The sequence below is a fragment of the Lissotriton helveticus genome, chromosome 4_1 (genome assembly GCF_964261635.1).
Source record: "Lissotriton helveticus chromosome 4_1, aLisHel1.1, whole genome shotgun sequence".
Lineage (NCBI taxonomy): Eukaryota > Metazoa > Chordata > Amphibia > Caudata > Salamandridae > Lissotriton > Lissotriton helveticus.
The window spans coordinates 316,489,967-316,513,758 of record NC_136063.1 but is presented as its reverse complement, the minus strand read 5'-3'; the positions used below and the strand labels follow the sequence as shown (position 1 = coordinate 316,513,758).

At 42.6% G+C, this 23,792-nt stretch overlaps 1 protein-coding gene across 1 annotated transcript in view; it reads left to right on the top strand.

The window, feature by feature from the left end:
* Nucleotides 1–5,023: 5,023 nt before the first annotated feature.
* Nucleotides 5,024–23,792, top strand: part of COLEC10 (collectin subfamily member 10) — a 333,099-nt gene continuing 314,330 nt past the window's right edge. Inside the window, exon 1 of the mRNA XM_078685563.1 lies at nt 5,024–5,252. Within this exon, the coding sequence (XP_078541689.1) occupies nt 5,105–5,252 (148 nt within the window). The 5' untranslated portion in view covers nt 5,024–5,104. The remainder of the gene's footprint in view (nt 5,253–23,792) is intronic.

Genomic DNA, 23,792 nt, shown 5'->3' with positions numbered 1-23,792 from the left:
TGAGTAACAATAGGAATACCAAGTTTTATAGGCTCGAATTAGAACTGAGTAACAATAGGAATACCAAGTTTTATAGGCTCGAATTAGATCGAGCAAACAGCAACATCATAACTAATGAACGTGAATGCTGTGAATGTTTATGGTCAAACTTGAACCTAATGGGGGTGTGAAAACAGGTAGTTCCTTTTGGCATTAAATATATAAATAAGCCTGTATCACAAATAGGCAGAGCTGATTGCTTTGATTCCAGTTTGCAAGTCGTTCTATTATGCATAGTCGTACATCTCAACGGGGATGTTTAAACCAAAAATGAAATTACTACATGTGTAAAAATAGCAACAGTGGCAAATTTCGTAGGTTCATATCTAATTTTATTGTATTCTTGACAGACAAAGCGTTCTTGTCCAGAGTGTACAGATAAGCTCATATCAGGAGCAGTCAACATCCATCTTAATAACAGTAAGACGCTATTCGCTCCCGTGAGCATCTTTTATTTGTACACAGATGCAACATCATTTACTCTAGGTAAGAAGAGTGGGGCTTAAGCAACAATGTGTGTTTACTAATTGAAGAACCGTTAGTGCGTTTACATACATATTTAATGTACCTTTTGTCATAGATTTATAATTCGTTCTGATTAACCGCAAAGGGTGGTTGTATCCTGGCCAACAACATAGTAGAAGTCTGATGCAAGTGATCGACAATTATTTAATTGGTAAGAAAGAGACCAAAGTGTTAAGTCTTGTAAAACTTTTGAATAAGCGAGGCTTTTTAGGTTTAAAAATAATGTAAAACTAGTCTCATCTTGTATCATAATTGTAGGACACTCTAGGAAGTGCATACTATAGAACCAGGCCAGCAGACTTTGAACAATTTTTAAAGAGGTCATATGTGATGAGCATATAAGTTGATATCAATTCAAGGTAATTATAATTAGATGCTCGCCTTGAAATAATAGTCATAATATAACATTGACTCATGCACAACTATCGTAATATAGAAAATTATTAATTGATCCTAGCCTATTGCTGGCTAATGCCTAGTGGGCTCTGGTCAATTGATTTACAACTGCTCAAATATAAAAATATTAGTTTGTACCAGGTTAAGTAATATCTAGATTACTTTGATAATATAGGGAAAGTTTTTTCAAGGTTCGGTACTTATGATTGTTCTTATGTATTTTATGCATTTCAATATTGTAAAAGAAGCTTATGCCTTTGTTTTTTGGCTTTTATAAAAAGAGTTTTGGGATATATGTTATGTTGATTATGTGCATTTTTATTTTTTTAGATGAAAATTGTGGCTCCTGAAGAAGGCGTTTCCTTGTAACGCCGAAACGCGCGTCGAACCATAATCATTGCCACTTATTATTATTACTTTTGACTTTTTGTCAACTTAGATGTATTTAAGTATAGCAAAAGTGTCTAATTTGTTTTTAATTATTAAATGTGTGTATATGACAGTATGACAGTCGATGTCTACTTTTTAATATGATTGTTATTAAATGAATCAGATTTATTAATCTTGTACTGGTTTCCTTGAATATACCTTTCCCTATGTCCTATAGTTGTCCATTGTGACCTATAGTTTTGTATGTATTTTGAGTTGCTATTTACACACAGGATTGCCACACCATGCACCCTATGGCACTGAGAGAGCCCTCCTTCAAGCTCCTCGCCACCCGACGTTGATCGACTTCATGACACTAGATCTCAGTCGCAAGGAAGGTTGTGAGATCATTTGTGAAATCGTACCCAGAGATCGTCGTCAAATTCCAAGTCATCGACAAAGTCAGGGAAGTCTCACAAGAAGAAAACAAAGTCAAAGAGGTCTTTAACTTCACCTCACAAGTCTTTGCACGAGTCACAGTGTTGTGGGCACTCGAGGCCTAGCTCTGGGCCTGGGCCATCTCTGCAGGTTCCTGAATTTCCAGGAGCCGAAGTGACCTTGGGCAAACTTAAAGAATTTTACAAGGCCATGCACCTCATCTTTGGGCTGCTCAACCCCTCTTGGAGTGCCCTTGAGCGCCACAGGTTCCCCCTCTGCACCAGTCGGGCCTCATGAATCCATTGATGGATCGAGAGCAGAACTGGTTGAGCGATATCAACCTTTCCTGGTGCCTGCTCCAGTGCCAATGCCCCTGGCGCCACCAACGCCCAGCAGTGGCGCCGCCCCATCATAATCGCCCAACTCCGATACAGACACGAACAGGCATCGTCCAACACCGGCACTGACTAGGAGCAGGCTCCCCATATCGGAGTCAGTGCCTTATTCATATGACAGACCTGGATTGGGTGATATTTGGGAGGGGTCTGCAGATCCTTATGAATATCAGACATTAGAAAATTCTGAGGACAACTGTTATGAGGATCTGATGGATGCCAGTGGACTGGACACCTCCCCAAACACTGGCGAGGGCAGCTGAGATCCTGGACCCCGGATAGGTTTGGTTTGATAGGAGCATGCATGCAACTAGAGTTGATTTGTATCTTAAGAGACAGGCCTTTGTCAATTTTGAGGTAAAAAATTGTTATCACATTGATTGGATTAGGAGGAGACCACAGACTCTGTTAGGAGGCAGGGCCATATAATAACAATTCTGGTTTATCCACATTTAATTGTACCATGTTTTTATTTATCCAAGGGTGGATAGCAGCTAGGTTGGGCTTATAAAATTGCTTATTCTCTTTATTGGGACAGTCGAAGTGAAACACAAGTTTACTATTGTCAGTATATTCCATAAAATCCCGGCCAAAGGGATGAATAAGGAGGCTCAAGGTTGAACATGGATGTTAAACAAGATCAGGGACAATGAGGATCCCTGGAGGACTCTGATTTTCATCGGAGTTTCTTTGAAGCTGAAAGGTGGCATTTATAGTGAATAAAAAACCAATTAGAACCAACCAAGGGCATAACCTGAAAGGGCCTATCTCTGCCTAACCCAGTGATAATATGATCAACCATATCAAACGATGCACAAAAACCTGCCAGTTATTCACTGTCCAGAACTCCTTACTTCATTCAAGACGGAGATCAGAGCAATTTTACTCCCCATCTTAGGTTAAAACCCAGTTTGAGCCACATCCAATGGGTTATTTTGTTCTAGGTGGTTTAGTAACCAATTAGTATGATCCTTCTCCCATATTTTTTAAATCAAAGAGGGGAGCGATATAGGACTATAAGTGTACTCCAACATTGGGTTCAGATAATTTTTTTTCAACAATTGTTCAACTGCACTCTTTTTCCCTTTTATTAGAACCTCGCCAGAAGCAAAATAATGGTTCCAGGTAATTTTATTTGCAGGCGCCATTATTTCTGTCATGTCTTGAAAAATTCTGGCAGTTTCAATATCCAGTGACCCAGACTTTAGACTTTAGTAATTAGATTGTATTGTCTACATGGGTGGCAAGGATGAAATCCACTTTGGAAATTTATTGCGTGTGGAGGCAACCAGCAATTCTTGTGCACATATCGTGTTTATTGCTAAGATTTGTTGAAGTCTCCTTTGAGATTAAATCACTTTTAATACTTTCATAGAGTGTTTGAGCCTTGTTAGTAAAATAGGAGAACAATTTATCAAGTAGGTCCTGCGTTAGAATTACTGAACTAACCGAACAAGAATGTTAGTAAGTTCTCTGACAAATTTAAATAAAGGGCTTGTGGAGTTATAGGTCTTTTATTATTGTTCCAAAATAGGAACTTTTTCTTTAATGAATAAAAATGTTTAATTACTCAACTGTGATTTGAAAGTCAACAATGCGGTATTATCAGAAGAGAACTGCTAGTTTCTCTCCACTTGCCTTGCTTCAGCTTTAAGGGAGGCTAAGAACCAAAGTTGTGAAGGAGGAGCTCTGTCAGTGGTTGTCACTACAGCATCTTTAAAAGCCAAAGATAGACAAAAACTAAAATAAGAAAAAAAGGTTTCAGGGTCCTCCAGGGGATGCATATTTGCCCATCCTTGGGAGACATTTTAGAAGGCTTTTGATAGACCAACCTAGTCCACCATACAGAGAGGATCCGTTTGATTTGATATATGCCCTTTGAACGGGGGAAGGAGCAAAAACATAAAATTCCCATAGGGCTAAACTTTGTTAAGCCAGGTGATCCAAAAGCAAGGTTTCTGTGTGCCCCTCCTTATGGTTGATTGATTTACAATTTGTATTAAGCCTACATTGGCTCTATCCTCAGTCTCAGACCGGTGAGCCATGGTCAGTGATGATATCAGCAAGTGGTTTAGATTTAAGAGGCAGCCAGCAGCACTTGTAAACAGACAGGTGTCCTATAATTTTCAGCTAAATCATTGTCAAACTCAGAGATGAAAAGTACTTCCTGGGGAACCTTTAGAACCTGCAGGTAGAGGCAAGGGGCAAAATCTAGGCATTACTGGCACAGCCATTACTGCCAAATTTATCAGTGGGTTCATAATTCATCCCTTTGTTTTTAAACTTTTACAAATCATGCGAGTTTATATGCGTTTGTGATTAAATATTTTATCAGATATAAGTGTGTAATATTCTGACACATGGAAAAAACGCTAATTGTGCCTTTGTACCACTTGTTGTGCGATTTTGTTTTTATCAAAGGTAACAACTAGGTAGGTAGAGGATTTGTTAGTGAAGAAACATTATTTACTTGTCCATGTAGAATCATATTTGCTCCTTCCACCCTTCACACATCACCCATGTCCCCGGTGTCCGAAGCGTTGGAAGTATGTGTGTGGAATAAAGCCATGCCTTCAGCACTGATGCTACACTCCTTAGCTCTGTTGCCTGACGTGAAGCGTGCAATGTAGTGCCCCATACAATCTGTGATCGCTTGCACAAGCCAGATTGTCCGAAAAGTTACCGCCATTTTCACGGTTCATCCGCTCGGCCATTCCACTGCTCCGAGATAAGACGCAGTAAACACATGTCACTTTCTCCCAAACACTTGGACACTGAGCAGCCCTGACTCGGGCTGGAGTAAACACCGCGTTAATTGACGGGACCCATGCTGCCTTCATCCCACGGGAGTCCCAGCAGCCCCGACTTCACGCTTCAGCCTCAGTTCTCAAACTATTGCAAAGCGGCTAGAAGCTTCGTCTACCTCTCTCAGGGCTGCCAGGATGGACACGGTGAACGCACAGCGGCGGAAGGCGTGCCTTGCATTGCTGCTGCTTTTTGTTCTGCAAAGCTCCGTTTCTGCTCTTGGCTCTGACAGCCACCCCTCACCGGACGTCTGCTCCACACAGGCCATTTTACCTGGACCCAAAGGTGAGCAGCACGTCTTCTCGGTGCCCAGGCTGCCTTTCACATAGCTTTTGTTAGATGTGGCGAGGCAACAAATGAACAGGGAGAGGCGAGCCAGAGTCAGTCAGGGGTCTGCCTCGGATCTTCGAGCCCAGCCCTGAAAATATGTGTTATGTAAACCATACAACAAACCAGGTAAAATATGATAAAGTATTTACAAAGTTCAATTAATTGCATTTCTTTAGCATGTGGAAGCTTTGACATTATTAGGGCACATCATAGCACTGCATTGAGAAATACTTATTAAAAGTGACAGTTTTGTACAACTGAAAGTCTGAACTTACAATTTAGAAAGTGCTTTCATACGCGACGATGAATAAAATAAAGTTTTGGTGAAATAAAATATTTGCCTAGCATCATACAGTTTAAGCAGGGAAGCTGTGATTCATCTAGGTTTTCTGGTTTCACACTGTACAAACCACCCAGTAAATGGATATCTATTTGTCTCTCCTTGATTTTGCTATTACCTCTTAGTGCATTCTTCTGCAGTTTTTAAAATATAGCCTAAACTCGACCCAAAGGTATTGGAGCGCTTTACATGAGCACCAGTTACATTACACAAGGTCACATGCATTGTTTGTAGCAGTAGTTGGAGTGGGCGGGATCGGCAAAGCAGGGTAGGGAGGACCCTACCTTTTCAATTCAATAGAATCAGTTCCCCTACTATTTTATTTTAAAAATGCATCGCAGGACAGCAGAAATAGCCAAGGCTTATAGATAAGACTGGGAGGGGTGGGCAGAGAAGGAAGAAGAATCTGTCTTTTCCACTCTCCTGATCTGCCTCTGGCAGCTGCTCCCCCCTCTCTCTCTCTTTCTGTCTTTTATTCCCTCTCTTTTTGTCTCTGTTTTGCTCCTCCTCACTTGCTGAAAACCGTGACTTGAAGAAGTGGCTAGTACCCTCTCTTTCCCCTCCTTTTCTTCCTTCGTTCCTCTGTGAAATGGAAAAAGAAGGAAACACTTTTGCTGGAAATGTCTTTTTCGTACATTTTTCTATTCCAAAGTGCAGCCTCGAGACAGAGAGAAAAAATATTATAAAAATACAGAAAATAACTAAATAAAGCAAGACAGAGTGGTTGCAAAGTGGCCAGATTGGTTTTATTCACACCCAAACACATTAATGCCACTATACAGAGTTTTCCAGCGAATCGCTACTTTTGTTTTCTCTGTCTTTCTGTTGATGCATGGAGTGGAAAACCTTTAATGAGATCCTTATCAGCTGTTTTCCTTTTTTAAGTTGATAAAATACGTACCCCTGCTCTGTGTTCAGGGATGTGTTTTTTTTTATACCGTGCTGCTTATGTTTTGTAAGGATATAAGCAATGGACAGTGAAACGGGTTCCTTTCGGACTCTGTATTCATGTCCTTAATTTTTAAAGCAAAAAAACTGATTTATATCTGAATAATGAGTGTAAAAGCGTTAGGGTACCCATGTTGTTTCTGCTTAGACATGCTTTACTTAATCTTGCATTCCCTAAGAGTTTTTGTTTTTTCCAGGATGTTATTACTTTTCTTGTCTCAGGCAGCACATTACTCCTGTCTAGTGTATAATTTGCATTGAGTCACATCCAGATACGCAATAGCGTAGCACAATTGGATTGTAGTTGAAGGCAGTGCGAGTTTCTCTCAGTGGGGCAGTATGGTGTTCATTGGGGGAGAGGATGTGGCACTATGCCCAGAGCTGCGAATTTGGAATTGGGGAGCCAGGTTCAGCCTTCATGACCAGTCCACCAGACGACTCACCTGTGGGAGCACATTCCCATGGTAGACCTTAAATGGCCCTGCTAGACCTTATAAGCCCTGATGTCTTAGCACAAGCAGGTGGACCCTAGTGGTGGCAAGTGTGGGTTAACCTTGAAGGCCTGTCCACCATAATCCATACTGAAGTTTGCCTCCAGTTTTGCAGGCAGGCCTACAAAGCAGCACACCATAGAGTGACAGTGACTCTGTCACTGAGGTCATACGAGTCTTGGGTCTAGTCCGCCTCACCCATTGGTACCGCCATTGGCCTTGTTTCAGCAGTAGTAGTGCAACTCACCAGGGATCGGCAATGCAGGATTTGCAAGCACACCAAAATACGTTTGCAACCTTCACAATCTCTCTGCTTCATAAACCAGCATTTTTAACATATGCTGCCTGCTTTGGGGCCCCCTGAAATTATGCAGCAATGGAGGACAAAACTATGTCACAGTGTTGACTAAATTATGCCGCTCAAAAAAAAAGGTTGCAGCATAATCCGCTACATTTTCAGATACTTTATTATTTTGAAATTTTTACACATACTAACATTCTCTGCAAAGATTTTGCCTCATTAGTACCAGTGTAATATGCAAATGTAGCAGTGAAAAAGGTGACCAGTCAACCTTTGCATAGGGCCCTCCACTTCGCAGTAACACAAGTCACATTTTTTTGTAACCTTTGATACGTTTAAGCTACAAACAATTCTTTTGTTAAAATCATCAGATTATGCAACAGATAATGTATTAAGTGGCAAATATGGCAGAGCCATATGTGGAAAGCATTAGCAAACTCGGATATTTTGTCATTCATGTTTGAACTGCTTTTGTGGGAAAATGGAGGAATAATGATGATGACCAAAGCTCCATGGCTCGGAGACAAACGGCTTGTGATTCCACTTTTAAGCGTATTTGGGACATTCTGTGATTGAAAACATATCCCACTTTCTGAATGTATTCTCAAATTAACCCCTCCCATGCTGGTGACGGAACCGCTCCGTCACCAGCCACGGACGCGCTGTGCTGATGACGGAGCGGTTCCGTCACGGCCCGCTCGGCGCGTCTGCGCAGCGTGGATTCCGCACCTGCGCTGGACGTTCTGTTGAGCGGGCGGGGCCGTGACGGAACCGCTCCGTCATCAGCACAGCGCACCCGAGGCTCGTGACGGACCGGTTCCGTCACGAGCATGGGAGCGCCGCGCGGCCTCCCCACCCCCCTAGTGCTGCGGCGGAATTGCCCCCGCAGCGGTTAAACCCTAAATAAACGTGTATCCATTGGTCGAACTAAACACCATAATAAGCTGTAACTGGTGAGTGAAATGCCAAACAAGTACAAAAAATTCGGATGTTTTGCTCTTTCTGGCCACACCTATGACTCCGCCCACTGACCGAATCTGCAGGTTATTCCCACCTTCTGATTCTTCCCCCATAAGTCCCTACTTTTATCCCAACTTCGTCTACTGGTTTGTAGGCATGGGTAGATTAAGTGATTTGCCCAGAATCACATGATGTTGAGCAGAGCTCAGACTGGAAGGTGATTCCTGAGTCCCATATAGCTCCTGCTGTAACACCATCTCCCTGGCAGAGGAAGGGAGGCAGAAGTCAAATGAAAGCTCGGCTCGTTAAGGGCTCGAGGTTCCAACAGAACCTCGAGCTGAGTCAGAGCCAGGCTTCAGGCTTGAGCCTGACTCCCTCGTTCTGTGGCTCTCCCACATGTAGCTTTTGTATACACTACTTATTAAATTGTTTATGAACTCTTCATACGAGACTTCGGGTTCAGAACCATATCTCCTGGAAGGAAAGTCATCAATTTAATTAGAGACCCATCTCACAAAGCAATTTCACCCTCCTTTATCTATTTTTCACTTCGTTCCTCTCGCTGCCTCGATCTCTCAGCGCTTATTTAAAATTTACAACGGTAATGGTAATGTACGTTGTTACTTTTAATTTGTATTACACAATGTAAAGCGCATTGACTAACACTTTTCTGTGCAGCGTAGCACTATTTAAGACACACTCAAATAAATCAAATATGCTTTTCAGGTGCTTGATAGCGCTGCAGATAAAAGATACAACAGCCCAAGTGCAGCATCTGGGAGTCCAACACCTCCTTTCTATATTCACTAATAGTAGCAATGTCTGCATCTATCTGTGCAACTCCGGAGCCCCCACATGAACGTCCTTCTGAATCTCCAGTCCCAGGAGAGATAGTTTTATCGGTTCTTCTGGGCGCTATCATCACGCTGACTCTTTGTACTAGAAATGTCCAATATCTCCCGTAGCTGAATCATTTGTTTCTACTGTATGCTCATTGTTTCGACCGGGCACTGCATTTTCAAGTAGACACACACAACTGCGTAATAACTCGCTGTAGTGGACATTCCATTTCTGGTGCTCAGGATGAAACGAATAGAGTGTAATAGTTGTTGCTTGATGTCGATGTCCTACATAAAGAAGTTATATTCTGATAATTTAAATGTTTAATTACCTGCAAACCTCCATTATCCATACATTACTAACCCCCACCCTGCCCCTCCCCACGTCACCGCCCGCCCCGGCAGGTACTCCCCTACCGACCGCGGCTGCTGTCGACCATCCCCAAGAGGATATCCAAAAGCACCCCATGTTTTCTGCTCTTCCTTAAACCTTTCCAAAAGTTTTACAAGGTGAGAAACTCTGCAGCTGTTTGAACTACCCACACTCAAATATATAATGCAACCATTGATCTTCGTTTTTAGGTCTGGCGTTAGCCAAGATCATCTAATTTTACTAAAATTACATATGTAATGTTATACTTACTGGAGCTTTAAGCCCGCTCTCTTCATCCGTTGGTGTGTTATTGTTTCATTCATATTTTGCTTCCACGCACCACAGCATACAGCATGGGACAGTGGGTCAGACCACTTCAGCCACTGGCTAACTTCACTTTGAGTGACTGCATTTTTCTCTTTCACAAGGAGAGCATCTGCTCATAAGGTAGTTTCCTTCAGTGCAGGTGTTTTTGTTTTTACTTATTACTTTGGTGTTGCATTTGTGAAAGTAGGGTGCTTTCTACCAGCTCTTCCAGCACAGGGCCTATTCCAGCTTTATCAGACCCTGTCTCCTGTCAAAGTTGTTGTGAATTCCTTTTGGTGTGGTCTTTGTTGTCCTGACCGCTGCGGTTCACAGTATACCAGATTGTGTCCATTTAAAACTGCCCTGTATTAATATATCTTCTTTTTAGTATGCACGGAATGAAATGCACTTATAAGTACTCCTGAATGTCGTACGGTATGTATTTTAATTGAGGGCTACAATTGTACTTGTAAACTAATTTAGTCTGTATGTCCTGCTATTTAACTATTATTTTGCTAATTGAAGCTGTGCTGTTTATTTCAATTTGCTATTCTATCTATATATATATCTTATTTTTGGTAAAACTTTAGGCCAATTTCTCTCCTTTTCGTTTTTTCCAAAATGTTGGGAAAACATATTAACACTCACCTCTCCTTCATCACTGCTCATACTGTGCTGCATCCGCCCCAGTCTGGGTTTAGGGCAGGCCACAACACCAAATCTGCCATACTAGGAGTCACAGAACTCCTTAGGCAAGAACTCGATTCAGGTGAGACCGCTGCCCTTATCCTTCTGGACCTAAGTGCGGCATCCGATACGGTCTCACACTCCATTCTTCTGAACAGATTGGAGGCATCAGGTATTGTTGACATGGCCTTGAGGTGGCTATCGTCCTTTCTGAAAGATCGAACATTTCAGATCTCATCAGCTAACAATACATCTACAATCTTAACACTGACCTCGGGGGTTCCACAGGGATCCATAATGAGTCCCCTGCTTTTTAACATTTACCTTCGCCCCATAATGGAAGTGATTGAAGAGTCTGACATCACAGTATTTTGGTACACGGTGGACTCCCAGATTATTTTTTCACTATCCGAATCTCATAATCAAGATCCTTCCTCACTCAGGCAAGGCCTGTCTAATGTCACCCTTTGGATAAACAGAAAGGCCCTAAAACTTAATGGCACTAAAACCGAAGTTCTGGTCCTAGGAAACAATCCCGAACTTTGGGGCGTTAACCACTGGCCCGTCACATTGGGGCCTTAACCTGTGCTAGTTAATAAGGGTAAGAACCTCAGCTTCATAATTGATAAGAATCGTTCTCTTAAGCCACAGGTCTCTAAACTCACAGCCTCTTGCTTCTCCACTCTTAAATGCCTCAAGAAAATCCTCTGGCTGATTCCGCCCAGAGAACAGTGCTACAGGCCCTGGAAATGGCCAGATTGGACTATCGGAATGTACTGCATCTGGGCGCTGATAAATCCTTGGTTCATCGCTTGCAGATCATCCAAAATGAGTCTGCTCGCCTTTATTTCCGGCTGCCTAGATATGCTTCTGTTTCTCCCTTAATCCAAAATTACATTGGTGCAAGGTTGAAAAACGTATTAAATTCAAAGCCTTATGTTACATATTTTGGGCTAGACATGGACTTGCCCCTTATTAGATTCAAGATCTCGTGTCTCCTTATGTCCCCACCCGATCGCTGAGATCAGCAAACCTGGCACTGTTTACCATGCCTAGGTTTAGAAGGGCTCGTATTAAGGGGCGTTCCTTCTCCTTTTTAGGACCGAAACCCTGGAACACCCTTCTGTTAGCTCTCAGGAACTGCAACTCATTAATAACCTAAAATCCATACTTTTCAATTGCCCTGACTGAGTTTGTGTCACCTGGTATGTCACTGTGTCTCGAGTTTGCCTTAGCATCTTTGCTTATTGTCTGCCTCTACTTCCGGGAGACCCCATTGGGTAGCTGCGCGCTTAAATAAATTAAATATCTATCTATCTATCTATCTATCTATCTGTCTGTCTGTCTGTCTGTCTGTCTGTCTGTCTGTCTGTCTGTCTGTCTGTCTGTCTGTCTGTCTGTCTGTCTGTCTGTCTGTCTGTCTGTCTGTCCGTCCGTCCGTCCGTCCGTCCGTCCGTCCGTCTGTCTGTCTGTCAGTCTATCTATCCATGGAACCCTCTTTATGCAACCTTCTCTATCTATGCACCACTCTCTATCTAGCTACCTAGCTATGGAAATACATCTATCTATCTGTCTATCTGTCTGTCTGTCTGTCTATCTATCTATCTATCTATCTATCTATCTATCTATCTATCTATCTATCTATCTATCTATCTATCTATCTATCTATCTATCTATCTATCTATCTATCTATCTATCCAAATCTGTCTTTCTATCCATCCGTCTATGCAACACCATCTCTTCATACAACCCTCTTTATCTGTCTTTGCAAGCCTCTCTATCTTTTTAACCCTTCCTATCTAATTGTAATAAAGATTTATAACAATATTATAGAAAAACATTAGCAATGGCTGGAGGCTGGCAGGTCTTGTGTTAGCAAAGACCTTTTGATTTTGCTAAAATTATGTTTATGAGATGGTTGTTTTTAGAGGTTTATATCCATTAGTCTGTTATTGTGTCATTCACATTTTTCTTCCACCCACTTTAGAACGCATCATGGGGCAATGGGTCGGCCCACTTAAGACATTCTGTGACTTCACTGTAAGTTACGGCATGCTGCCCTTCCACAAGGAGCACACCCAAACACAAAGTAGTTCTCCTCAGTGCCAGGGACTACTATGGAAGAGTAAGCGTTTTGTTTAGATTGATGAGGGCAAAGAACTTCTTCAACATAAAGTTTTGCAAAAATCATGACAGAACACTTTCGTATTGTTTCAAAAAATGCTAATTAAATCTAAAAAATATATATACAGTGGTTTGAGCTCCACTCAGCAGGTAGTTGTTTCTTATATGTCTATTTTCCAGAAATAATAAGTATTATGTGAGGATTGTAGTTGTTTTGAAATCCACGGACATGTATGGGGTGGATTATCACGTACAAGGACACACCAACCAGTGCTTTATTTGTGCTGTGGGTTTGAGGGTCAGGACTATTTTCATTATCAAAACTTTGAACCAGAAAAAGACAGAAAAAGTAGAAAGAATGAGGAAAGAAAACATCTGGAAACAGAGATAAAGGGAGATAGAAGGGATGAAAATAACTAGTAGGAGTAGGATAAAAGACGGAAAGTGTAGTATCTATCACCCCCTGTTTCACTTCATTTGACAATATCTATAGCGAAATATTGTAGATCTACAATTCAGCTGTCATGGTAATCAGAAAGAAATGTTAGGCACAAAGTATGAAATATCTTTATTGAAAAAAAAAAGAAATGCTGGAGGATTCTTTAGTGTTCAGCTAATTGTGTACTTCTAATGTGGGTTTTATTGAAAGTTCATACCAAAGCGTATACAGCACATGAGGTTTTGCAATTAAAAATGTAGTGACTATTGTCTCCTTCTCTGTCAATGGGTTAGTGAAAGATTTACAATTAAAACCGATTTGCTGGCTGCTTTACCAGGGAGAAACAGCACCATCATCCTCCTAGACCTCTCAACAGCTTTCGACACCGTATCCCACCACACACTGTCAAATGGCTCCATCAGATTGGAATCCAAGGAGCAGCCCTCAAGTGGAGTGCATCATACCTCACAAGAAGAATACAGAAAATCACCCTCCCTCCCTACTCCTCGCTCCCTAACAACATCACCTGTGCAGTACATCAAGGCTCATCTCTCAACACATACATGGCCACCTGGCCAACATCGTCAAAAGCCACACACTCAACATCATCTCCTATGCCGCCAACACCCAACTCTTTCTCTCTCTGACTAACAATCCAAGACCTCAAAGAAAAGTTCCAAAGATGCATGATAGATTTTGCCAATTGGATGAACAACAACTGTCTCATGAAGTATTCATCTTTGGTAAAGGCGAGGACACATACTGGAACAACAAATGGTGTACCCCAGAGCTGGGCCCATCCCCGATACCCACTAAACATGCTTGTAACCTCTGCATTATCCTCAACAGTCATTTCCATGAAGAAGCAAGTTAGCACCATCTCCACCACCTGCTTCCTTGTGCTCCATATAGGTTTTCAGATGGCTCCCGACCAACACCAGGCGAACTGTCACTGAGGTTCTCGTCACCAGCAGACTTGACTACGACAACTCTAAGTAGGAATAAAAGCCCAACTCATAAAGAAGCTCCAGACCTGGGGTCGCCAACCTTTTGTATTGTAAGTGATATCCATGCTTGGTGAAAGTCACCCCGAGGCTTAATACTGACCACAATAGAGAAGATTACATTGAGGAATGGTTTCCAGCAGTAATGTAAAAAATGCCTTATCAATGTGAAATGCCTCTTCATGGGTAATGCATAACATTCATAGCTGTACTATCCTTTAAACCAATTTATTAGTAATAAATCTCCCCAAACATCAGCTCATGAGTTCTGAAAATACACACATTTTCATCTTGAATACACACTTCAGTTTTAATATACATACATGTGTTCAGCCAAGCAAAAGCTTCTAATTTATGAGTCAGGACTGTGCACAGGAGAGCTACTTACAGGTAGATGGAGAGCTACCCGTAGCTCACAAGCCACTCTTTGGAGAAGCCTGCTTCAGACAATCGAGAACACAGCAGCCAGGCCTCTCCTCAACCTCCTCAGTGGGGGGCACATAACCCTTCACTTTCAGTAAACTCCACTGGCTATCAGTCATGAAGAGATGCCAATACATGCTACTCACCCATGCATACAAGGCATTACACAAATGCCCACCTTAAAAAGCAAATCCCTCACCCTAGCTGCCACCGTCGCATCTGCTGGACAAACAGCGGAGGCCACGCCTTCTTTCATCTGGCAGTCAAGACCTGGAACGACCCCCGCCCCCCTGTACCTCAGAGCCTCATCGCTCCAGCAATTCAGGAAGGACCTCAAGACATGGAGATTTAACCGATAGGAGAACAGGCAGTTTTATCAGACAGTACCCCGAGACCTCACGGGTGAAGCGGATGCGCTCTACAAATCCTGATCAATCGATTGACCATGCTTACCATTTGCTGCATGTTTTAAACCCATTCATAGCATAAGGAAGGATATTTTTCCTGATATCATATGTGCATTCACTTCTAACTAACATATTCTGCTTTGATTTTGAATTTCCTGAATCTGAGAGGGGGGTTACTAGGCATTAAGGTGCCAATGATAGGGTCAATTTTCACCATGTTCAAGTGATTATATAATATCTTCTGAATTTGAAGATTTTCAGTATGCAGGTGGTTGTAAATCTCAAATTTTCTAATTTAGATTGTTTCTTTTTAATCCCAAAATGTAGTTCTTCAGACTCCTGCAATCAGTTTTCTTGATAGCCTCATTCAAAATTTTCTGTGAGTATCCTCTACCTCCCAAACATTTTAGCATGTTTTTCTCTCGTGTTAAAATTTTTCTTTAGTACGCAGTTGCGTTTTACCCGTAATAACTAACTTCTGGTGCTCAGAATGAAAACTAGTACCATGTAAAAAGTCGCTGCTTGATGTTGATTTCCTATATAAAGAAGTTATAATCTGACTGTCAACCTGTCTGCTAGTGCTGGGACGCCCTGTTGCTGGGAGAGCCATGCGCTGTATAAATACCCATAACATAACATAACATAACATAATCACCTCCAAGAGGATATCCAAAAGCACCACACTTTTTCTGCTCATCCGGCAAGTAAACCTTAAATTGAGATCACTAATATTCAACATATCCACAAATGTTGCTATCTCTTCCTCATCCCCTCTTCAAATGAAAAAAATATCATCAATAAATATTGGCCAAATGATGATCTTGTTTGCAAAAGTCTCAAATTTCTCACCATGGAGTATCTGCTTCTGCCACCTGCCTCTAAGGAATTTTGCATCGGTTGGGGCGAAACAATTACCCATCGCTGTTCCCTGATCTAACGATACCAACAATTGTCAAAGATGAAAATACTCTGCTGTAGACACTATCTTAACACCTCTCGGAGCATTTTAGAATTATTATACATTTTAACTAGACTTGATCTCAAGATCTAGTGACATGCCCATAATCCATCTCTTTGTAAAATCGAATTTGCTGCTAGCTCCTTAGCATGTGGTGTCCGCACCGGTACACTCTTGAGTAGCCGTGCGTTTTATAAATGTTTGTAATATAACATAACACTAGCAATAAGGCCACTGACACAGTCTAGGGCTCAGAATAGGTCTCAGAAAATTATTTCCATGCTCAACCCTTGGTAGTTTGGCTGCGACTCACCAATTCAGTAAATAATTAAAAAACAACACACAATTAAAATCCAACACCAGTTTATAACAATAGGAAATACTTTTATCTTTAAAATGACCCCACCATGACAAAATTCCAATATAGGGATCCATAGATATGAATTTGTAAAGATTTTGCACAAAATAGCACATAGAAACCTCTAGCCTATAGCTATTGGGACATCTGGTCGCGCTAGACTGGGACAAAGTCAAAGTTTCAGGCTGACTGTGATTTTAATCATTTGCTGATCCTAATGATTCTTTAATTCCTGTGTGATTTCCTCCATTATGCAACTTCTGTATTTTAGCATATTCAATCAGAATTTTCAGAAATAGTTTACATCCTACCACATTATTATCAACTTATTAATTTAACATCGCATCATTTTTATAACTGGGCATTAGCAGTACTCTGAAAAACCTTGGTCTTTGAAGTGCTCCATCTCACCATTTCAGAATATGATTCTTTTTAAAGCCTCTAATGTTTGCACCTCACCTCATCTCTGGTGGATTACCTTCAGGTTTATCATGATATAGTTATATGTTCAAAAATAAATCTAATGTGTCTCTTTCAATTTCTGTTGCCATATTAAAAGCCCTGCTCACAGTCTCAAAAAAACATAATTTTTCAATCACATTTGGATTAGATGCGGCTGTTTCACTAGAGAAATATAATCAAATCAGAGGTCAAAATTTGCTCCAAAAAAGTGCACCCTCTAACCCACCAATGTGGTGTTTTGTCTGCTTTTGCCTATCCTTGTGCCTCGGTTTTGTCTGTTTTTACTCTTTGTGCCTCTGTTTCTGCCCTGTTGCGTTCCTCCGTTGTGCCCCTTTCCAGTCTCCCTTCCCACCCTCTCTGCTCCCCAAGCTCCTGATCTGCTTTTCGCTCTCAGCAGTGTTCGATCTTAGAGTGAAGGGGGATGGGAGCACACTACTTCACATACCAGCACAGTTCCCCACTTAGCATTTTGGTAGTTCACTTTAAATGCTTACTTGAATTTTTGCTGAAGTGTTTCACCAAAGTTGGTGCAGTTTAGTGCTGTGAATCTCTAGACACATGTGTTTCTGGATATTATCCATCATCAGTAGAGAAAAAAAAACGCATTTCATCAGGGGTTGCTGAGAAAGCTGCCACAATCCTCTCAGGTCTCAGTACCTCTCTCTGGCGCACAGGTGCATCTCCAAAAGCTTGTCAGCTCAATGACTCAAGGGAGCCTTTTCAAAATGAAGGGGGATAGGCGCACACTGCTTTACCTCCCAGCACAGTTCACCACTTAGCATTATGGTAAATGCTGTTCACTTTAAATGCTTCTATCTTAGCCCCACCAACACCTACTTAATGGCAGGCACAGCATGGACCAGCCATAAAGCAGGTGCACAGGATCAGCTTACCTGATTTAGCTGCAAAAAGGCCTCAGTCTGTCCAAGGCCCTTGTGGATCTGGATCTAAAGCCTCGATGCACCAGCCTCACTTCTTCTCTCTCTCTCTCTCCCTCTATCTCCTTACGTTCTCTCTTTTTCACTCTCTCTCGCTCCTTCCTTCTGACCTGTGTCGTTCTTTCCTTCGCTGTGCCATTCACTTGCCACCTTTCTTCTCCACCTCTCATTCACTGTGTGCCTCTGTTTTGTCTTCTTTTGCCTGTTCTTTATGACCTTTGTGTCTCTGCTTGTCTGTGTTTTCCCATTTCTAATTCATTTTTGTGCCTCTGTTTTGTCTGCGTTTGCCTGTTTTTTATTCACTTTTATGCCTCTGCTGTGTCTGCATTTGCCCATTTTCGTGTCTCTATTTAATCTGCTTTTGCCCCTTATGTCGCTGTTTCTGCCCTCTTGTGTACTCCCACTATGCCCCTTCCTGCGCTCTCTTTCCATACTCTCTGCTCATACTCTCTCCTCCCTCGTTCTTTACCTGCTCCTCACGCCTACCCCTCCACTCCCGCTCTCCTGCCGGCTGCGTTCCTCCTCTGCCTCACCCACCGCCTCTTCCCTCCCATGACCTGGTTAAAGGTGGCCGTAGCATGGAAGCATTGATGGCACGCCAAAGGCAAGCCCATCTGCGCCTGTCTGCACCTGAACTATGCTCATATCCAGAAATCCTGATCTTTGTGCCCTCATCCCCAGGTGCCACTCAACGGTCTACTACTGTGCTGCACGGCACAACACAGAGAAAACCTTCATCTGTACCTTCTGCCACTTAACCTGCACCACCCCTCACAGCTTCAACTCCTACTAAGAACACACCAGCAACACCCAACACCTCACCCATTTGAACTGCTTCTACAAAAACTTGCTCACTCAGCAAAGATGCAGTGGAGATCAGTATCCTGCTGGACGACACCGTCCCAGACATCAGGTACCTCAAGGATACGTGGCTGACCGTAGTATCAACACCAGACATTGCAGTGGCCATCCCCACCAGATACAAGATCAGGCAAGACCACCAACACAGACCCAGAGCAGAAGTCACCATAATCGTCATGGACACCTTCAGCTGCGCTGCCTCGACAGAATCTGGAACCAGCTATATAGAACATCTCATCTTTAAACTGCAAATCACGACCAACTTCACATTGGTTGGAACCCTGGTCTACTGACTCCTAGGTCCCTGAGCCAACTTCACCAACATCACTAACTCTGTCTCCCCATTATTCTTCAACTGCAGAGCATACATCCTCCTAGGAGACCTCAATTTCCATCTAAAAGACTGGACCGACCCCAACTGAGCCGCACTGCTAACAGCCTGGACCTTGTCTTCTCACCCTTCAACAACATCACGGTCGACATACCCATGCATATCACCAGGACTGACCACGCCATAGTCAGTTTCATAATCAGCATCCATCACCTCAAAAAACATCATTATGGGCTCAGGGTGTCGACACTGGAGTAAATTAGCTGAGCTGGACTTGCTTCCGCCCTCCACAAGAACCAACTAGAACATATGGGCCATCCGGCACACAACATCGACAACCTCACCAAATATGTCATTACCTGCACCCAGGCCCCCTGCACACAAAGCCACTGTGCAAATACAAGAATACAGGCCAGCTGATACACAGAAGATCTCAAAATGACCAAAAGACACTCTAAACAACTGGAATGGAGGTGGAGAAGAAGCCTGCGGTAAGTGGATAAGATGATTCAAAATCGCCCTGAGATGATACCACCAGCAAGTCAGAGAAAACAAGAGGAAAGCTCTAGACAACCGCATCAACGCCAATTTCAAAAACAGCACATAAAATCTTCACTATTGTCAAGGATTTCACCGCACCCACAACAGCTGCCAACAACATCAACCCAACCCAAGAACTGTGCAACACCCTGCTTCAAGATCACACCCATATACTTCACACTACAGCTGGACCCCTTCATCCTTGCCAGAAGCCTTCTGGTGTTGTACGAAGACAACAAAATAACCTCATAGGTCACTATTAGCACAAATTAAACTACAGCAGTCATGATGACCATAGACGCTGGAGTCCCATTGGATCCTTGCCCCCATCACCACTTCGAAAAAAGGAACATCAGCAATGCTCTCAACTCAATCTTCAACATCTCCCTCAAAACAGCCACCTTTCTGGAATCCTGCCAACGTTCTACTGAAGATGCCCTCAGCCGAACCAACCAAATTTGCCAACTACTGACCGACATCCCTCCTTCCATACCCAGACAAGGTCCTGGAGAAAACCATTAACAGAAGCCTCTCCTTCCACCTCACCATCAACCAGCTTCTCAGTTCTACCTAATCAGGCTTCTGGCTAAACCACAACACTGAGACCATCCTCATTGCAGGAAGAGTCCCTCCTCCTTCAACCCAGCACCTGTCCCTCCCACCAGGCTCTTCTTAGTGGAAGCCGCAGTGCGACTCCATTGAGCAGGTCCTCGTGCCAGCTCCCCTGCAGCAGTTCTCCTGTCCAGCTTGCCTGCAGCCTGCTACCCTCTGCTGCCTGTCCGCCTGCTGGCCTCTGTTCGGGCCTCCTCTGCTTGTTTCTTGCACTTCTGTTTTTTTCCCTCTGCCCTGTTTTGCCCGATTCTGCTGTCTTGCCCTCTTCTGCTCTGTTTTGCCTTTTCTGCTTATTTTTCTGCTACCTGTTTTGCCTTTTGTGCTTGTTTTTCTGCCCTCTGTTTAGCCTTTTCTGTTCGCTCATTTTTCTGCACTCTGTTTTGACTTTTCTGCTAGTTTCTTCCCTCTTCCCGCCGTTTCCTCAAGACCTGGCTTTTCGACAGAGACCTCGCACCTCAGTGCATAGATACTCCTAGGTGTGACAGTGCTGCTCTCTACATATGCTGATTGATTTGAGACAACATCCGTATGATCCTTGACAGAGGGGAAACCACCGCCTTCATCCTTCTAGATCTCTCTGCAGCCTTCGACAATATCCCCCATCCCATACTGATCAGACAACTCCTTGGGACGGGCATTTATGGCCTTGCCCTCCAGTGGATCTGCACATTTCTCATTGGAAGAACCCAAACAGTCAGCATGCCATCATACTCCTCAGAAGCACAAGAATACATGTGTGAAGTCCCAGAGGGCTCCTTGCTCAATCTGGCCCTCTTCAGTATATATATGACCCCGCTGGCAGATGTTATTCAGGCTCACGCTATTAACATCCTTACTTATCCAGATGACATGCAACTGCTAGTGTTCCCCTGAGATAAAACTCCCAGCACCAGGAACAAGATCACTGCATTAATAACCAAAATGGCCACCTAGATGAAGTCCTGCGGCTTCAACCTGCACACAAATTATAATGGGGTTATCCTGCTTCCCTCAGAACCTGGGTTTGTAATAATATATAGCTACAATGGTTCTGTTGGAAGGTAGAAAATATTGCTTCATACGGTTTGTTTTTTGTCTTCAAACTTTGATAACTCAATAAATGATTTCAGATATACGACTATGAGGTTTTTTAGATTGTGCCAAAATTACTGGGCGCACTATCCTGTAATCCGCATGAGTAGTAACAAATGATAGTAATCAGTTGGGCAATGAGGCGAGCGGAAAATACCTCTGAACCGCTCAGCGTGGACTAGCAAGGTAGTCTACTGGACAAAAACAAACTCTGTTGCCTCTGCACTACAACAAGTTAAAGAGAGCTATGTAACAGCAGTGTAAATTTACTATAAGACAAATAATGTATGCATCATTCTTTAAGCAGGTTAAGAAACTCTTTGAGAAAATCACAGATCATTCCGTTGACTGTGCGACAATTAGGAAAGTCTTTTCTTGAAGTCGCACTTCTGTTTATTTGTTCCAAATATCAGCCGACACGTGTTTCATCGCAGGGAACACACACACTGCGAATCTTCAGGGCTGAATGTAAAAACAAAGTGTATACATGGAACGTTGTGTTTAAATAAACTAATTATATACATCAAAGGTGTGACATTGTGCTACCTTTAATATGGTGAGAAGGGCATGCCACTCACGATTAATAAATTCTATGGCATGAATGAAGAAAAGAAAAATCCCCATCCATGCAAGAAAAACGAACCAAGACTAACCGGTTAAGAAAAAGGTGACTGAATGGACAAGAATCAATTGTCCAATATGTTTTGTGATTCCATAGTGCTTATCAAGAGTGCTCATGAGAAGAAGGAAAAGGTTTATAGGTGGTGAAGGGTGGTACCTCATTATCGTGCATACTCGAAAATGCAAAGTATCTTTGGCTCATTGCTAATGGATCAGTGCCATTCATGTGCAGCAGTTTGTACCACCTTACAACCCTCGAGTGTTGCAGTGTCGCCAAGGTTTTAAAGTAAATACCTTGTTCTAGGATGAGTATCTAACTTTCAATCGTTTGTAGGTCTATTGTCTATCGATCACACTAAATAACTTGCATAACATCCGGTTAGTGGCACTATGAGGTCTTGTGCCTGTATATTTTGGGTAAGAGAAAACGTAGAAAGACAAAAAACAGGAAGGGTGGATTTAGTACGTATCTAAATCCCATATCACCCTCGATCGAGGGCGTGAAGAAATGGAATTAAAATCACTCATTGCTCCGACGTAGGTAAAATTACCTACGAAATCCAAAATGCACCTAAATATGAACTCACCCTCGTTGCGGAAAGGTATCAAATAATGATAATGATAGGACACGACGATGTGTCCCTGCGATGAAACACGTGTCGGCTGATATTTGGAACAAATAAACAGAAGTGCGACTTCAAGAAAAGACTTTCCTAATTGTCGCACAGTCGACGGAATGATCTGTGATTTTCTCAAAGAGTTTCTTAACCTGCTTAAAGAATGATGCATACATTATTTGTCTTATAGTAAATTTACACTGCTGTTACATAGCTCTCTTTAGCTTGTTGTAGTGCAGAGGCAACAGAGTTTGTCAATAAATGATTTCAAACACACAAGAGTCTGGTTTCCTTTGTATATTGTTATTCATATACTGAGGTGAATACTTTTCGCCGTGTTCCAAGTTAATGTGGGGCACAACATATATATGGTCGACGTTTCGACCCTTATTAGTCTTGCTTTCTTTAAACCTCACAAAAGGTCTTCCTTAGGACTAAAAACCTAGGGAACAGGGCAAAAAGTATTCACTCTAAAACTATACAGAGGTCCAGGGAACAAAATGGGCCCCATAACGATTCTATTGTTTTATGTCATATTTTCTGTTTTGTTTTAAGTCACTTGATCACACTGCACAACCACTTCACCTTTATGTTACTTTCAAAGACAGCCTTGCTTAAATTATTTTTCTGTAAACCTTGGTATATGAATAAAAATATACAAAGGAAACCAGACTCTTATGTCTTTAAACTTGTTCATTGATAGGTCAAAGTTAGAAGACCAAATACAAACTATTTCAAGCTATACACTCTTCCGTCCAACAGAACCACTGTAGCTATATATCAAGCTGAACACGGGCAGGACCAAAGTGGTCATTTTCGGAAACAACAACACACTGTGGGACTTCACCTGGTGGCTGACATATCTCGGACCTGCTCCCACACCCAGCACACAAGCTAGAAACCTTGTAATCATTATAAATGTCAAACTTGACATGTCTGCTCTAGTTGCAGCAGTTCCATCATCCTGTTTTCATACCATGAAGCTGCTCATGAAGATGTTCAAGAGCTCCCGAGCAACACCAAAAAAACGGTCCCCCAAGCCCTAATCACCAGCAGACTGGACTACGGGAACACTCTATACGCAGGCATAACCAACCAACTCACATAAAGGCCCCAGACAATCCAGAACACAGCAGCCAGACTAGTCGCCAGTCTCCCACGCCGGGCCCACATCATGCAAAGGGAACTCCACTGGTTCCCGATAACGAATAGTGCAGACTTCAAACTCCTCACCTACACTTACAATGCACTTCACAACACAGGGCTTGTCTACTTGAACAGCTGCGTACATTTCCACCTTCAGACCTCTGTGTCCGGATTAGGATGTTGTACATTTTCATACACACGCCTAAAGCATCAAACTTTCTCCAACAATAGATCAGAGCCTCCTCCTCGCTTCTTTGTTTCCACAAGAAGCTAACGATCAGGCTTTTTAAGTAAGCCCTCCCGAGGCTAGCCTCACACATCTGCTACAGTGCCAGGAT